The 18886-nt window shown below is 34.5% G+C and overlaps 2 protein-coding genes across 2 annotated transcripts; one reads left to right on the top strand and one right to left on the bottom strand.

Annotated features, from left to right (window-relative positions):
- The first annotated feature begins 226 nt into the window (after nt 1-226).
- Nucleotides 227-6047, top strand: LOC149895521 (uncharacterized). The gene is made up of 3 exons (XM_090118892.1): nt 227-287; nt 525-994; nt 5685-6047. The coding sequence occupies exons 1-3, from the start codon at nt 227-229 to the stop codon at nt 6045-6047; spliced, it is 894 nt and encodes a 297-aa protein (XP_089975018.1).
- Nucleotides 6048-6394: 347 nt separating this feature from the next.
- On the bottom strand, nt 6395-16040 carry LOC149895520 (zinc finger Y-chromosomal protein 1-like). Its single transcript, XM_090119004.1, has 9 exons — nt 15800-16040; nt 14502-15044; nt 14081-14169; nt 12804-12926; nt 10608-10718; nt 9930-10136; nt 8751-8862; nt 7704-7808; nt 6395-6538 (listed from the first exon to the last, which is right to left on the bottom strand). Exons 1-9 carry the CDS (start codon nt 15911-15913, stop codon nt 6395-6397), a joined length of 1548 nt encoding a protein of 515 aa, XP_089975130.1. The 5' UTR covers nt 15914-16040.
- Nucleotides 16041-18886: the final 2846 nt, after the last annotated feature.

Raw genomic sequence — 18886 nt, 5'->3', positions numbered from 1 at the left:
TGATTTCAATATATAGTCTATGAAAAGTTTAAATTTATGACTCCAAATATATCCAGACAGTATTTGATTGAATTTAAATTACTGGACTTGATAGCATTCTAAGCGAATCTAAATATATTTTTCGTCAAATTTAATACCTATTTGAACTTTACCATTTACTATAGTTTTATGGATACCAATAAAATCCCGCAATCGTAACAAATCTAACAAATACATAGGTAATCAAATGTTTGGCATTGAAATGGTGCAATATTTTTTATTATATGTGTTTATAATTTACATTCAAGGTAGGTTAAATTTAAATCCTTTATTGTATCTGGAAGCATTCCCTCTAAAGCGATAAGACCGCCTTGTACTTAGTTTTAAGTTATTAATTAATGTATATGTTATAAGTTGGCCTGTTTTTATCTTCTATGCCAAACTGGAATAAATAGATACCGTACTAGAAACATGACGTCGTTCTAGAAAACTATACCATGCTAGAAATTAACAAATTCAAGTACTTATAACTATTATTTTTACAGCTATCACGGCAAAGGTAGATCCAAAAAGCGTAAATCTAGAACTTGAAACATCGTTACAATTCGATCCAAAACATGAATCTAATCATAGCATTGCTGATATTAAAAACTTTCTTAATCGACTTCAAAATCTATTGAACCCTATCAAGGCTATGCTCGAACCAAATAAAAATAAAATGAGTGTTGTTATCGAAAACTTGGCAAGGAGAGTAAATAATTTTGATGATAAAGATTTTGAAAAAATAACCAGAGTGTTTATTAAAGAAGTGGATGAACATATTAATAATAATATACCACTTTCAAGTTTATTAGGTGATAAGTATAGCTCAGTTATAAAATATATACGTGAGAATCCAAAAATTTTGAGAATACATACAAGAAAATCGGCTGATAACAAAAACTACAAGGCAATTAAATTGTTACTATCAAAACTGGACAAATATTATGACAAAAATGATGTAGAGAAATTGAATAAAATACTTCATAACTTGAACTCCGCCAATGACGGTCCCAAGCCCGTATGCAAAAGGAGGAGGGTTGGCTGCGAGGTGACCGAGCCAGCTGTAAAAGGTCAACGTCGAGTATCGGGCGACGGTTAATTAACCCGACAATGATAGCTTAACCAGCTTGAATAAGTGAGGGTAGGAAATGACCTTCACAACCCGCAACTCTTAGTTCTTTTACTATGGAATCGGGGGCCTTGGCTTAATCGCCCGGGCTGCGAGGTAGAAAACCTCTTTAAAAAGTCACCCCAATCTTAAGGTGGGATACGCGCCAATAAGATGCATGGCTTGCGGGAGGCAAGCTACTAGCGCCAACCTCGTCGGACCCGGCTAACGACGTTGTATACGTGCCTTCACTGGGGAATGGGCGTCACCCCTAGTGTGACGGTTATAAATCGACCCTACTCGTGGGAACAAAATGAGCGAAACCATTCAACAAAAAAAAAAGCATAAACCAAAATAATATGATTCAACAGACTTTTCACAAAAGTATGTTTACTCGAACTAGAAGCAACTCGACTTCTTCTTTACCAGCAAAACTGATAACTGAAGAGCAAATTTCAGACAAACCTAATTCAGAACAAAGTAATCAGACTTTGATAGAGCCTCGGCCAGAAAGCTCCCCCTTAGAAATAATAAACAATAAGGTTGACTGGCAAAGAGACCAAATTCCTACTAAAAGAAATAAAAGAAAAGAAACTAGCCCAATACAAAACGACACAAATAAAAAACTGAAAAATACTTCCGTTTTTGCAGTACCCACACAAAATAGTTTTGAAATCTTGAATGAAGATACCTCAGAAGACAACAAGAAAGAAGAAAAAGAATACATTCCTAAACCTGAGCCTATCTTTGTCACAGGTGTCCTAAATATTACATCTCTCAAGGAAGTTTTAAATGAAATAGTAGACAATAGTTCATACACTATAACCACCCTGAAATCTGGACATATTATAAAAATCATGCCCAAAGACATCCAGGTATATAAAACTATTAGAGAGAAATTTATAGCGAACAATATCTCTCACTATACTTATCAGCTTAAGTGCGAGAGAGCATATAGAGTTGTCGTGCGCGGGCTACATGCATCAGAAGACACTGCACAGATAGCCAAAGAGCTGTCAAATATAGGACATGAAGTCAGACAAGTGGTGAATGTAAGGCACCGGGCTACAAAAGAGCCACTACCTACCTTCTATGTTGACCTGGAACCAAAGAGCAACAATAAAGATATATTCAAAGTAAAATACTTGAATAACATGAAAATTACAATTGAAGCGCCATATAAAAAAAAGGAAATACTTCAATGTAAAAGATGCCAGAGATTTGGCCATTCAAAGAACCAATGCTATAGACCTTTCCGTTGCGTTAAATGTGGTAAAGATCATCCTACTTCATCTTGTACTAAACAACCAGACACCGAAGCTACTTGTGCGAATTGTGAAGAGAAACACCCGGCTAGCTACAAAGGTTGTAGCATCTACAAGCAATACAAAGAACGGATCTTAAAGAGTGTACCAAAGCCAAAAGTAAATCCACCATCACAAAACGTAACTTCTACATATATGCAACCTACTTTATATAACAGGTACTCAAGAGTACCCAATCCTAATAAAACATATGCAGAGGCTACCAAGGCAAAATTAACAGACACACATTTTGAAAAAACAACAGACCTTAACGACATCATGAAACTTATGGAAACTATGCTTGACAAACAGCAAAAGACAATAATGACCATGGTTGAAACTATGGTAGACAAAATGATGGATCGCATGGTCCAGCTAGTCAGCAGCCTTGTTAAAAAATGACCCGAAACCTCCGAGTGGTCACTTGGAACGCCAACGGCTTGACGGAGAGACGTCAAGAATTAGAATTATTTTTAAAAACAGAATATATTGACGTAGCACTTATATCTGAGACAAGGTTCACTTCTAAATCGCACACCGTTTTTGACAATTACAAAATGTATGCAACTAATCACCCATCTGGAAACAGCCATGGAGGAAGTGCCATTATTGTTAAAAATAATATTAAGCACTACCCAATTGAGAACTATTCCACAGAGAAAATTCAAGCAACTTCTATAATAATCGAAGACAATAAATTGGAAACTGTACTGTCAGCCGTTTATTGCCCGCCTAGACATATAATATCTGAACAAGACTTCAACAACTACTTTGCGACTTTGAATAAAAGATTTGTCTGTGGAGGGGACTGGAATTCAAAGCATCTTCACTGGGGTTCAAGAGTCTATAACCCAAGAGGTAGACAACTTATGAAAACAATACAAAAAATGAATCTAGAATACTTATCTGGTGGCAAGCCTACATATTGGCCAAATGACAGAAACAGGATACCTGATTTGCTTGATTTCTTTGTTACAAAAAATATAGATAATAATTACGTCACAATAGAATCACCTATCGACCTCACTTCAGATCACACTCCTGTCATCCTAAACATAAGCTCAACAATCACTCTGTTGCAACCACAACCTAAGTTATACAACCGTAAAAATACGAACTGGCGTAAGTACCAAGAAATAATAAACACACTGGTGGATCTGAAATGCAAACTTAAAACCTCTGATGAAGTAGAAAATGAAATAGAAATACTCAATATGACTATTCATAATGCTGCAAATATTGCCACTTCAAAACAGAAAGGTAAGCCTCCAAAACAAAACTCTTATCCACTAGATATCAAAGAGAAAATCAAAGAACGCCGCAGACTTAGAAAAATATGGCACAGGAGCGGGTATCCGAGCGACAAAACAGCTTTCAACAAATTTTCGGAGGAATTGAAAACTTACATTAGCCAACTAGAAAATGAAAACATCCAAAATCGAATTACAAATCTAAGCCCCAATGCTGACACAGATTATTCATTGTGGAAAGTAACTAAAGCCCTAAAACGCCCTAAAGCTCATATGTCCCCTCTCCACAACAGCAACGGAGGGTGGGCTAGATCGGACAAAGAAAAGGCTGAAACATTTGCAAAACACTTAAACACTGTTTTTCAACCACACCCTGAGAGTAATCCTGATCATACGGCAAAGGTGAATACATACCTAGGCTTGGCAAAACAGATGTGTCTTCCTCTTAAAAGCACTAGTCCAAAGGAAGTCGCTAGAGAAATCAGATACCTCAAAGAAGGTAAGGCACCTGGATATGATATGATCGATGCTACTTTGTTAAAATATCTTCCACCTAAAGGAATAATGAAAATTGTCAACATCTTCAATGCTCTTCTAAGACTCGAACATTTCCCAGGGCAATGGAAGATAGCACAAGTGGTGATGGTGCTTAAACCAGGCAAACCGCCGCATCAGACGACCTCATATAGACCCATTAGCTTGCTGCCAATTATTGGAAAACTGTTCGAGAGAATACTACTCAGCAGAATTAAGGAACACCTACTCACTGTACTGCCCGACCATCAGTTTGGATTTCGTGAAAACCACGGAACAATAGAGCAAGTCCACCGAATCGTAGACATAATAAGTAAATGTCTTGAAAACAAATTGTATTGCTCTGCTGTCTTTTTGGATATAAGTCAAGCATTTGACAAGGTGTGGCATGAAGGTCTTCTATATAAATTGAAAGAGAAGCTCCCTCACTGCTTTTATTTAACTCTCAAATCTTACCTCACCAAAAGAAGCTACCAGGTGAAATGCAACGAAGATCTCTCCGAACTCTACGAGATAAAATCTGGTGTCCCACAGGGCAGTATCCTAGGACCGATACTGTACCTTATTTATACAGCTGACATCCCCGCGAACAGCAAAACAATGATTGCGACTTATGCCGATGACACCGCAGTGATATCCATCCATAAGGATCCAGGAACTGCATCTCTCATGATACAAGAGCACCTCACTGAAATTGAGACATGGCTAAAACTATGGAGGATAAAAGCAAATGAGAGTAAGTCCACGCATGTGACATTTACGCTCAGAAAGGAAACGTGCCCGCCGGTAACCTTAAACAACAAAGAAATACCCCAAGAAGATAGTGTTAGATATTTGGGTATGCACTTAGACAGAAGACTGACATGGCAAAAACATATATGGACAAAGAGAAAACAACTTGATGGAAAACTGCGTAGCCTAAATTGGCTGATAGGTCACCACTCAAAATTGAAAGACAATAGTAAAATTCTAATTTACAAGACAATCTTAAAGCCAATCTGGACGTATGGCATACAGCTTTGGGGCTCTGCCAGTAATAGCAACATTGAAATCCTAGAGAGATTCCAGACTAAGGCTCTCAGAACAATACTTGGTATCCCCAAATGTATTGCAAATAAATACATGTACCTTGATCTCGGTATAGCCACAGTTCGAAAACAAATTGTCGAAAGCAGCCAGAAATATCAGGGAAGGCTAACAGTACACACCAACGACCTTGCTCAAGCGCTAAGTGGAGAGGGAGGCCAACAATACATCAGGCTAAAAAGACAGGACATTACAAACCTTGCTAAAAGATTCTAATCTAAAACAAATATAACACTAGACTACAAGGGTGGAGTCGTTGGACGAGCCCCTTGAAACAATATCATGTTCCCGGACGGAGTTCCAAACAATATAAAGGCCAATTGTTACCAAACAGATTGCCTGGTCGCAGTTATATCAAAAAAAAAAAAAAAAAAAAAAAAAAAAATACTTCATAAACTTGAGAACGTTCCAAAAACTAATGAAGAATTAAGGAAGTTAGTGAAAAACGCATTAAATATTCTTGTTTTTGATAAATATAAGAATTTAAATAACACACTTAAAAGTAAGCTTTTTGAAGAACTTCTATCGATACAACGATATCTTAAATCTAAAATGAATAAAGATATAACCGAAGCTGATTTTGATGATGTTTCAAAATATAATAATGATAATCATGAAAAGATTCAGAACGAAGATATTACTATTGAAGATAAAAATAATGTGAAAGAAACGAACGATGATGAAATAATATTGGATAAAAATATTGAAATATTGATCGAAAACGACGATTTTAAATCGGAATAATGAATAAACAGTAATCATTTTAATAAATAAATTTTTGCTTTATTGTAAATGATAATAATTGCTTTTTAATAAATATTGTTAAAATTATTTTATATGAAAAACGTAAATTGATTGTCTATGCCCGGCGGCACACGTTCATTTTTTTATTTTTTACCCCATGTTTTAACGAAATACCAAGCGAAATACCGAATCGAACGTAACGTTTTTTTTTTCTATCTTCACCTTTCTACTTTTGAAAATCATTCTTTCAACAACTTTTTGAGGGTTTAAAGGGTTATCAGTCAATTTTAATGTAATAAACTGGGTTAAATAAATAAAAAAACACGTAAATTCAATCATTTTATTCATCAAGTCTTCCGTTTCGGCTGATGCCGCAGCTTGTTGTGCGTATAGAGCGCGCCCGAATGCGCGAACTTCGCGGGACAGAGCGGGCAGTGGAGCGGCCTCTCGCCCGTGTGCGTGCGAATATGATTTTTTAGTATCACTGTTGACTGTAACGAAAAAAAAAATTGACTAATAATAATATTGACTTGGTTGGTACTTGGTACTTGGTAGTGACCCTGCCTTCCAAGCCCCTGGTCGTGGGTTCGATTCCCACCCGGGGCAAATATTTGTATGTGGGGCAAATGTTTGCTCTGTGTTAATAATTATCTATACAGGGTGTCCCAGCAACGGTATACTAAGCCCCAAGGAGGTTATAGTTTTGCATACGCTGAGTACTTAAAAAATACTTATAAAATTCCAGACGAATTTTTTTTGACAAATAGATGAATTCTTATAACACTATGTGTGTACCCCTAACAAGCGACCCGCTCAACTTTACCACCCGCACGTGAGCTAGCCTTTAAGATTATGTTTTCATAAACAAAATGCTCACATTAGCGAAGCGGTATACGCCGGCTGCGCGAAGCTAGAGACGAAAACATGGATTTTAAGGAAAAATTAAGCAAAAAATTTTTGGCGTAATTTTGTTGTTTAAGTATTTTTTACGTGATCAGTGTATGCAAAACTACAAGGCCCTTCGCGCTTAGTATACCAATAGTGGGACACCCTGTATAAGTATTGATTTAAAATTATATATATATGTAATATGTATGTACGTTTATGTTTATCAGCTGTGATGTACCAGAATAATAAATAAATTATAGAAATTGTTGTTGTTGCCCGCGGGTTCGTCTACTAGTGGAACCAAGCAAAACAGCCATTATATTATAAAGGCAAGAGTTATTATTTTTATGAATAATTGTGCGTCACTTGATAATTTACTCAATAATGATTACGTAACCAATTATGTAGCTTACAAAGGTAGAAAATAACATTATCTATGCTTTTAATTTTGATTACGAGCATCACATGGTAATATTACTAGAATTAAAATAAATAAAATGTCGTTTATAGTACAAAAAAGCGCGTGTGTGCCGAGCACATGTGTCAGAAGTGAAACTTCTTCAGCAAGATTGAAAGATACCAAAATCGTGGCCTTGGTGAGGCGTTCGCTGCGAACTTGAAATTTTACTCTCAACGCGCCTAAAGAAGTTTCACTTCAAAAAATCCTGTTATCCTACCGTTAAAACTTGACACTGACAGTTTAAACTTATTGCCATATAAAAATATACAGTAAATCAATATCATCAATAAATAAAATAGAGAACTCACAGTAAATCCCCGACCACACTGATCGCAAATTTTGTTTCTCGGCGGACGAACTCTTTCGTGTACGTGCAGCATGTGACTTTTTAAACCATTCTTATATTTGAACACCTGTACAAATGTTAATTTTAATATCTACACTAACATTATAAAGATGAAGAGTTTGTTTGCTTAAGCGCGCCAATCTATGGAACTACTGGTCCGATTTGAAAAATTCTTTCGGTGTTAGATAGTCCATTTCTCGAGGAAGGCTATAGGCTATAATATATCGTCACGCTAAAACCAACAGGAGTGTAGTAATGCGGGTAAAACCGCGGGGCACAGCTAGTTAATACCTAAAAGTAATAAGTATATATGTATGATTTATAAAGGACTTGCTATGCCTCCGACTTCGTTGACGCGTGTGTAGATTTTAAAAACTATAATTTTACATAAATACTTTAATATGAAAAATATATTAAAGTATTTATGTAAAACTAGCGGTCCGCCCCGGCTTCGCCCGTGGTACATGTTTACGTTTTCTCTACATAAGAACCATCCTCGTACTTCAAGGAATATAATAAAAAAAGAATTATCGAAATCGGTTCAGCCGTTCTCGAGTTATGCGCTTACCGGCCAACACATTTTGCGATTCATTTTTATAAATAAGAAGATTATATCTTCTCGATCTTTATGTTGAGGAAAAAACCTATATTGAAAAAATGTTTCTTCAAAATTCGCATAGTCATTTTTGAATGAAAGCCAGACAGGACGGACCAACAGACACACAAACATTTGAAAAATATTTTTTGGCTCCTAGGAGTAAAACTACCATTACAAGTATGAAGACTCCTAGGGGCACTTTTACTCCAAGGAGTAAAAATATTATAAGGATAGAATATAATTATTAAAAATAAGCCGGAGAACAGCAGACAGACAAAATTTTCAAAAATAATTTTTTGGCATGTATTATGAAGTATGAATACTTCTACGTGCACTTTTACTCCTAGGAGTAAAAAATATTATAAAGATAGTTGCATATAGGTAATTAAAAAATAAAAGTAATGTTCATACCTTAGAGCACTTATCACAAGAATACTTGCGGCTCTTCAAGTGATCAAACTCGATGTGGTTCACTAGAGATGATTTCGTGAGGAATTTCTTACCGCATTCGTCGCATATAAATCTGAATAATTTAAAGGAAATATTTTTACTATCTATTGTATCAGCCGATATCGGCATATAAGCGGCAAGCCGATATATCGGTATCGCCGATTATAAAACAACCGATACCGATATCAAACAATTCAAAAAACCGCGCCCAATGAACGATGCGGGAGGCCGCCCGCGCGTGCGCACATTGTTTTTTGAAAAAACTCTACCAATAGTAAACTTTTATTAGGAACTGATTGTATGTGTATAACTTAAAGTTTAACTGACTTTGCAAAATAATAATACTAAAATAAATGGTTTTCTTGTTTTTTGATTTGGCATTGTTATTTAAAAGAATACGATTTCCAGTTGAGTCTCTGTTGAATGTTGGTAACTTTTATGCATAATTCACTATTTATTTTTCTACCAAGCCATCGATATCGGTATGGGTATCGCCGATATTTTATTACAAATATCGGTATCGGTATCGTATCGGCAAAATCATGTATCGTTACATCCCTATTTGAAATGTAATAAGAATGTACTGCGATTCTACACAACTGCCCAATTGATGTAGGTCTGCCCAATCGATAACAAATGGCAGGAAGTCAACGACTATTAGCAAAGTGAGGGTAGTTGGGTCAAAAGTCGTATAAACAACGTCCGAGCCCCCCCCCCCCCCGCACGATTCGTACGAATGCGCCACGAGTCAAAGGAAAGCGGATATTTATAGTTTTCGACAGCTAAAAATGTTTTGACAGGAAATAGTAACAACTATTCTTCCACAAAAATATTAAATCAAAAGTTACATCTAACAATATAATAATCTTCTATATAATATGAACTAGGTACATATTACGTGAGACAAAAACTTAGCACCCCTTTTGAGGAGAGTTGAAATTTCGCACTCATATTGTTTATACATATAGAGAAAGCGCAAATAGCTTAAAAATTATAAAAAAAATACAGTCTAATTAGGAAATATGAAAAACATTTAGGTAGACCAAATAACTCAGGCTTCTTTTTATTCTGATATTTCATAAGAAAACTCATTTAAGCGGATGAAGACGCGGGATGCAAGTAGTAAATAAATACACTTACCTCTTTAAATCATCGCTAACATGTTTAGAACTCATTTTCAAGTGTTGTATCAACGTAGATTGAGTTTTAAATGTTAGATTACACGAGGCACAGTACGCGCCGGTTTGTGTGTGTGTCTGTTTGTGTGTATAGAGTGCGCTCCGACGTTTGTAGGACTTTCCGCACACATCACATTTGTGTAGGTGGGCGATGGTTTTGTGTACTGTTCTAGAAGGTAAAATTTCCCTTTATCTATACTAATATTATAAAGCTGAAGTGTTTGTTTAAACGCGCTAATCTCGGGAACTACTGGTCCGATTTGAAAAATTCTTTCGGTGTTAAATAGCCCATTTATCGAGGAAGGCTATAGGCTATATATCATCACATAAGACCAACAGGAGCGGAGCAATGCGGGTGAAACCGCGGGGAACAGCTAGTAACTACATAACTGTGTACTATCGGTATTAGCGTGATGATATATAAACTTCCTCGATTAATGGACTATCTAACAGTGAGAGAATTATTCATATTGGACCTGTAGTTGAGATAAGCGCGTTCAAACAAGGTCTTTATAATACTAGTATAGAATAAAGATTTATAATATTGGTAACTAGCTGTGCCGCGCGGTTTTACCCGCATTGCTCCGCTCCTGTTGGTCTTAGCGTGATGATAATATATAGCCTGTTTAAAAAAACTCACCGCATATGAGTCTTCAATACTGAAGCGTTAACAAAATTGTTGCCACACTCTTTGCATTGCACATTTGCTGTTCTATGCTTGTCCAAGTGGTATCTGTATCTATGTTTCAAACTGCAAACAATAATTTTAAATATGAAAAAAGTATATAATCTTTTCTTTTTAATATTAATTATAGTATACTAGTTTTCTGCCCGCGGCTTTGCCTGCGTTTTCACAGAAAAACCCGCATAGTTCCCTTTCCCGTGGGATGTCCGGGATAAAATTTATCCTGTGTTAATCCAAATTACCCTCTATATGTGTGCTAAATTTCATTGTAATCAATTCAGTAGTATTTGCGTGATAGAGTAACAAACATACACATACACATCCATCCTCACAAACTTTCGCATTTATAAAATTAGTAGGAAGTAGGATAGGATAGGATAAATGTATTTTCAAACTCAACATTTATTAATTCATTTTGACATCCTCTAGAAGCACTTTTGAATCGTCATAACATAGTTTTACAAATTACCACAGATACGGAAAGCAATTTTTACATAGAAGAACCGGCAAGGGGCCGTTCATAAAATACGTCACACTAAAATTTACTTTTTTTGACCCCCTCCCCCCCGGTTGTCACGCTGTGTGACACTTTCTGTGACCCCCCTGGACATATTTCGTCACAAAAACTAAGACTCTCCCCCCCTAAACATGATAAATTTTGATTAAGTGAAGTCCCATGTCCCCTAGTGGGATAAGGGGCAGATGCATTACGCATGCATCTGTTTCACTGATCGATTTTCTTTAAGGACAAGTAGGTGATCAGCCTTCTGTGTCCTGCCAGACCGAGACTTTTTTTTCTTCGTCTCCACCGGGAATCGAACCCAGGACCCCTCGGTGCTACGCTCACGCGTCAATCACTGCACCAAGGAGGCGGTCAAATAAATTTTGATTGATAATACACAAATTTTTATATAAGAAAATATTTTTTTTTATTTTAAAATTATACCACAGAATACATAATAGTAGCTAAACGCTACAGAACGGACACTCTCCGCCTCCCGCCAAAATTAAACACTTACCTCACCCCGCACGATCAGGCTATCACGACGATACGCAACGAAGATTGACAACATTAATCAAATTAACTTAAAGTAATTTTATTATTTTGGATTTGTGAATATCGTTTTTCGTAGAAAATGGTTAGATATTGTGCTGTTTACGGATGTATTTCATCAGAAAAACGCAAATTTCTTTACGCTAGTCACAATTAATGTGCGAACCCTAAAGCGTTAACACACACATTTGCACTCTCTACAGTGTGACTGTCAAAACGATAATTTTGTATGGAGTGTCCGGGGTGTGATTATACTAAAATTGTGAGGGGATTCTAAAGCCTGTAACACAGTTTCGAACTAACACAGGCTTTAATTCCCCCAAATTCTAACTGTATTATTTAAACTTTTTCAATAAAGATTTTTACACGCCTCATAAGCGAAGCGTTGAGGTGGGTACTACTGTCACTTCGCGCAAAACATCTGATTTTTCAAACTTAAAATGTCTTTATGTATCATACATTGCACTTGTAAGATAATACATACACACACATATTAAGAAAAAACACTATTTTTAACGTTCATGATATTTTTGATGTCATTTTTGTTATTTAAACTAGTTAAAAAACAGTTTAAAAAAGTTCTGTCTTGGACGTCCGTGTGTCTGTATGTGCGGATCCTTTTTCTTGTTAACACGATAGCGACCGAAATACTTTACTAATCGAGTCTTTTTTTTTCTCTTACGCTTGAGTATGCTCAGGAATAGAACCCTTTCATTTTTCAGGGTCTGATTCGATGTGGTTTAATTGTTATTAAATAAACAAAAATAATAATTAATAAATATTTATTAAAAAAAAATTATGAGGCGTGCACTTTTGGATTTTCCAAATTATTTTTTTTCTATATCATTAACACTGGCAATATACGGATGCTTGAAACTTTTCTTTGATACATGGCAATACTAGTGGAAAACCAGATGTCAGAATTCATAAACAACAGAAGATCGAATTATTTTCAAATATAAAAAGGTATTATCTTCAAAGTTTGTACTAAATCTGTCCGTTTAAGGTCAAAATCGAGTATAAAGTAGTCGGTTACATACAAACATACAGGTGAAGATAAAAAGAGCGTGAAAAGTAATACATAGGGCAACACTCACTTAGTTCTATAGTCGCACAATTTACACGAATACTCAACGGGAATGTTGCCATGTATCTCGTTATAATGCCCCAGAATTGGGTGAATATTCTTATTGCGTTTGCCACACTCAGCGCATTCGTATCTGCAATTTAAGAAATATAATAATTAGTAACACAAACATACAATTTTATTATTATATTTTACTAGCATTCCGCCCCGGCTTCGCCCGTGGTACATGTTAATGTTTTCTTTCCATAAGAACCATCCTCGTACTATCGAAAATACTATCGAAATTGGTCCACCCGTTCACGCGTGATGCCGTGACCAAGTAAAACGTGTTTCATTTTTATATATATAGATATTTTATCTAAGGAGCCTGGGGTCAAATTAATTTGTAAATTATTTATGAAAATAAATGATTAATTATTTACATTTACAAACTGTCTGTCTGTTCGCGATAGACTCAAAAACGACTGCTCAGTTTTCGAGACACGGCGTAATTGCGGGAGGAAAGCTTGATTAAGCTAGATTATAAAATTTGTTTGCAGACTGCCAAAAGTTTTAATTTAAACGACAGACAAAAAGCGAATTGAGATTTTTTTCGTATATACATATATTTGCTATGAAATCTATACTAATATTATGAATCTGAAGAGTTTGTTTGTTTGTTTGAACGCACTAAACTCAGGATCTACTGGTCCAATTTGAAAAATTATTTCGGTGTTAGATAGTCCATTTCTCGAGGAAGGCTATAGGCTATAATATATCGTCACGCTAAAACCGACAGGAGTGTAGTAATGCGGGTAAAACCGCGGGGCACAGCTAGTTAATACCTAAAAGTAATATGTATTTGTATGATTTATCTTTATAAAGGACTTTCTATGCCTTCGACTTCGTTGGCGCGTGTGTAGATTTAAAAACATATGTCTAAAGTCTTTATGTTGAGGAAAAAACCTATATTGAAAAAATGTTTCTTCAAAATTCGCCTAGTCATTTTTGAATGAAAGCCAGACAGGACGGACCAACAGACACACAAACATTTCAAAAATATTTTTTGGCTCCTAGGAGTAAAACTACCATTAGAAGTGTGAAGACTCCTAGGGGCACTTTTACTCCCAGGAGTAAAAAATATTATAAGGCTATTCTATATCATAACGATAAGACCAACAGGAGCGGAGCCACGCGGGTGAAACAGTGAAGCGCAGCTAGTATTTTAATACAATGTACTTACTAGACTACTCAAAGAGTATAAAGAAACCATAGACACAGCTGTACCAAAAATAAGTTAATATTCACCTTCTCATATGCCGTTTCCAGTGATCATTATAAGACAATTGGCTGCTAAGTGCTGACTTGCAGATTGTACATACGATACTGCCTTCAGTCTGAAAGAAGCGGTTTAGCAAACATTTTATTTATAATATACTAGCTGCGCTTCACGGTTTCACCTGCATTGCTCTGCTCCTGTTGGTCTTATCATGATTATATATTATAGCCTAATATTATAAAGCTGAAGAGTTTGTTTGTTTAAACGCGCTAATCTCAGGAACTACTGGTTTGATTTAAAAAATGATTTCAGTGTTAGGTAACCCATTTATCGAGGAAGGCTATAGAGTATAGGCTATATATCATCACAGTAAGACCAACAGGAGCGGTGCAATGCGGGTGAAACCGCGGAGCACAGCTAGTGGATGATAAAGATGATAAACTGTCTTACCACATTATGTTTCTTATCCATATGTTCCTTCAAAGCATCTTCAAAGTCAAACGCCACAATACAATCAGTACATTTATATGGCAATCGTAAATATTTCTTATCCTTTGCTGCCTCCATTCTTTCGTTTATTAAGTCTTCCATAGATATCGTAAGAATATTAATTTTACCCTCATAATTCGCTTGAAACTGCGTGAGAGGTTTCTTCTTTCTAACTGGCAACACTTCCCAATTCTCGTTATCTATGTTCGGTACTTCGAACGGTTCCATTTTCAAATCGCTGTCATTGTCATTCTCGACTTTAACTTCGATATTTAAATCATCAAATGCTTCTTTTGTTTCGTGTTCTAGTTTTCCGTCTATGGTTGTCCATATTAATTCAATATTTGATGTTTGAAATTTATATAGATTTGGGACTTTTACATGATCATTTGCAAGTTTTTCGTTCAGTAATTTGTTGTTTTCCTCAACATAGTTTTTGAATTTGTCTATTTTTTTCAGCGTTATGTGGCACACATCGCAAATATTATAATTTTCAAATGCCAACTGAAATATAGAAAAATAAATAAGTTCATATAAAAAACACATTAAAATTTAAGTATTACAATCATTTAATCGCCAACACGTTCAATTAACTAAATTATAAAAATAACGAGAATTGACTGGAAGCGATGACTATCGAGTGATAAGGCCGCATATTAAATAGCAATATCCATTACATAACATAACTTTATTTATTTTATGCTAATACTGTCTTTCTTTAAAGATGTTTATTTTTTACTGTATTTATTTTTATTTAAAATGATTATTTTTGTTATATTAAGGGTCGATTTTTCAATGCTTGGTTAAAACTTATCCGTCCAATATAGTATTACACGATAATATTGAAATGTCACGTAAACTGTCAAATACGGGCAATTAGAATACGTTTTTAAAATGGTAGTTTTATACATTATTCGATGAATAAGTTTTATCCAAGGATTGAAAAATCAGCCGTAAGTGTTCATAAAATAAATTTAATTATTTATTTATTCAGTCTTTTCAAGGTGACAAAACAATTGAATAATTATTAAAAGACAAATTGCAACTTAATTTAAAAGATGTACATATTTAATTTCGTATTTGATATCATATAACAAGAAAAAAAATAAATGTAATCGGCCATCTTATAACAAGATGCCAATTCCTATAGAACACACTATAACATAAAATTCTTTTTAAAATATTACTAGAAACTAAGCAATTTGGAATATTTCTGAAGATGTTAAATAAAAAAATATATAAATAATGATGATACTTACCCCATTATTAACAAGACAATTCAAAATATACGTAAAATTGCAGTTCAAAAGGCTTTTAAGATTTTCCCTTTCTTCGTGGCAACAAATACAAACTTTTTGTAAAGGTGATTCCATTTTAACTTGCTCGATTCAATGACAGAATTAGTTTCATTAAAACAATACTTCTATAATGATAATTTTATGAAACAGTAAATCAAAACTGTACAATATTTTATTTCACAACTACATATTATCAAGTCAACAAAACATTAGACAAGTAAAAAAACTGTGGAGTGTGGTGTTGCCGTTTTTAAATATAAAAATATCAACTGTCAGATTAAATAAAGAATTCAAAAAAAATTCTCATGCTAAAATTTTATATATAATATGATTATATTTTTTTAAACCAATTCTCATAAATTTGTATATTAATAACTCAGGCCCCGGAATCACAGACACAATAGAAAATGCTTAGATTAAGGATTGGTCTCCGCGCGCGCGCTACGACTAGATACCGCCCCACCTAAAAACAATAGCTCTGTGAGTGCGGCAACTCATTTCTGTAGTGTGTGTTAGGCAATTTGTAAAGACGCTAGTGTGTGTGAAGAATTGGGCTGCCAGCTACATAAATTTTGCCTCATAAATGGGAAATCTGCCACCTTGGAAAGAAGTTTGAAAAATATTTTTTTTCATCCTGACCTGGCCGGGAATCGAATCCATGAACGATTTGAGTCGCATGACTCAAATCCACTTGCGACGCTACTATACTATAGTCACAAAGGTTGTTTAAAAGTAAAAAAGCGGAAATAAAAAAATAACATATTATATGAGTCAGTTAAACATGGTTAAACAGAAATAAATTATTGTTATTATACTTTTTTATACATGTGTTAGTAATAGTATTGAAAAAAAAAGTTCAAATTATTGCTAAAAGATTTCCTCAACCACATGTATTTTCTTGGATATGCAGTACGGCAACACCGAATGGCGTCGTATTTTCGTAGAAAAAATTTTCGAAGTAAAGGAGAAATTTCGAATAATACGATACTTAGTGATGGTACGTGATCCCTGTGTCTTTCTTATTTTTTGTTGTATTATTTTTAAATAGTTTTATGACACAAATAGGCATTTTACTTCAGATTTTGTTCAAAATCTTTATAAACTATCGGTTCGCCCTCTCCACACAATGCTTGTGACACGACTGGCTTGTGACTGGCTTGGGTACGCCGAATTCGGCGTACTATTAGTTGCCGCATTTTTCAAGTACGCCGGCGGTATCTAGTCGTAGCGCGCGCGCGGAGACCAATCCTTAATCTAAGAGAAAATGTATTGTGTCGTGGACTCAAGCGTGGACTCGTGGACCGATCGGGCCGTTCGGGGCTCAATTGTTTAAAAAAACATTATACAATACAGTTCTTTCTCTTTGTGATAGCCGGCTATTCTCATAACCCGGTTTTTTTAAATGTAGTGTAAAATGTTTAAAATATTTTACAAACACATAATCAAATATTTGGCATTGAAATGGTGCAATATTTGAAGTGAAACTTCTTTATCGGGGTTGGAAAAAAAATTAGTGTAACATTTTTTCGTTACGCGTGACGTTTTTCCGTTACGCGCCATCTTCTTCATATCCCTACCACGCGTGATTCGACGTATTACTGTAAATTATGTTTTGAAAAATAAGGTCATAAAGAAGTTTCACTTCTTACGTGTGTACACTAGTACACGCACACATTTTTTTTTATTATATGCGTTTATAATTTACATCAAGGTATGTAGGTTAAATTTAAATCATTTATTGTATTTGGAAGCATTCCCTCTAAAGCGATAAGACCGCCTTGTACTTAGTTTTAAGTTATTTAAATGTACATATATTATGTTATAAGTTGGCCTGTTTTTATCTTCTATACCAAACTGGAATAAACCGACCGAACCGAACCGGATACCGTACTAGAAACATGAAATTGTAGAAAACTATACCATGCTAGAAAGTAACAAATTCAAGTTTAACTATTATTTTTACAGCTATCACGGCAAAGGTAGATCCAAAAAGCGTAAATCTAGAACTTGAAACATCGTTACAATTCGATCCAAAACATGAATCTAATCATAGCATTGCTGATATTAAAAACTTTCTTAATCGACTTCAAAATCTATTGAACCCTATCAAGGCTATGCTCGAACCAAATAAAAAAATAAAATGAGTGTTGTTATCGAAAACTTGGCAAGGAGAGTAAATAATTTTGATGATAAAGATTTTGAAAAAATAACCAGAGTGTTTATCAAAGAAGTGGATGAACATATTAATAATAATATACCACTTTCAAGTTTATTAGGTGATAAGTATAGCTCAGTTATAAAATATATACGTGAGAATCCAAAAATTTTGAGAATACATACAAGAAAATCGGCTGATAACAAAAACTACAAGGCAATTAAAGTGTTATTATCAAAATTGGACAAATATTATGACAAAAATGATGTAGAGATATTGAATAAAATAATTCGTAAACTTGAAAACGTTCCAAAAACTAATGAAGAATTAAGAAAGTTAGTGAAAAACGCATTAAATGTTGTTGTTTTTGATAAATATAAGAATTTAAATAACACTCTTAAAAGTAAGCTTTTTAAAGAACTTCTATCGATACAACGATATCTTAAATCTAAAATGAATAAAGATATAACCGAAGCTGATTTTGACGATGTTTCAAAATATAATCATGAAAAGATTCAGAACGAAGATATTATTATTGAAGACAATACTAAAAATGAGAAAGAAACGAACGATGGAATAATATTAGATAAAAATATTGAAATATTGATCGAAAATGATGATCTCAAATCGGAATATGAATAAACCTGAATAAACAGTAAACATTTAAATACATATTTTTGGTTTGCTTTATTGTACTTAACTGATATTTTATGTTAAATAAATATTGTTAAAATTATTTTAAATGAAAAACGTAAACTGATTGTCTATGCCCGGCGGCACACGTTCATTTTTTTATTTTTTACCGAAATACCGAATCGAACGTAACATTTTTTTTTCTATCTTCACCTTTCTACTTTTACAAATCATTCTTTCAACAACTTTTTGAGGGTTTA

This window comes from Colias eurytheme, chromosome 31, assembly GCF_061535395.1.
Source record: "Colias eurytheme isolate Ceu_HAF_F1 chromosome 31, ilColEury1 Martin Lab GWU primary, whole genome shotgun sequence".
In the NCBI taxonomy this organism is placed as follows: domain Eukaryota; kingdom Metazoa; phylum Arthropoda; class Insecta; order Lepidoptera; family Pieridae; genus Colias; species Colias eurytheme.
The sequence above is the reverse complement of the archived record's forward strand: the minus strand, read 5'-3'. Positions and strand labels throughout refer to the sequence as shown.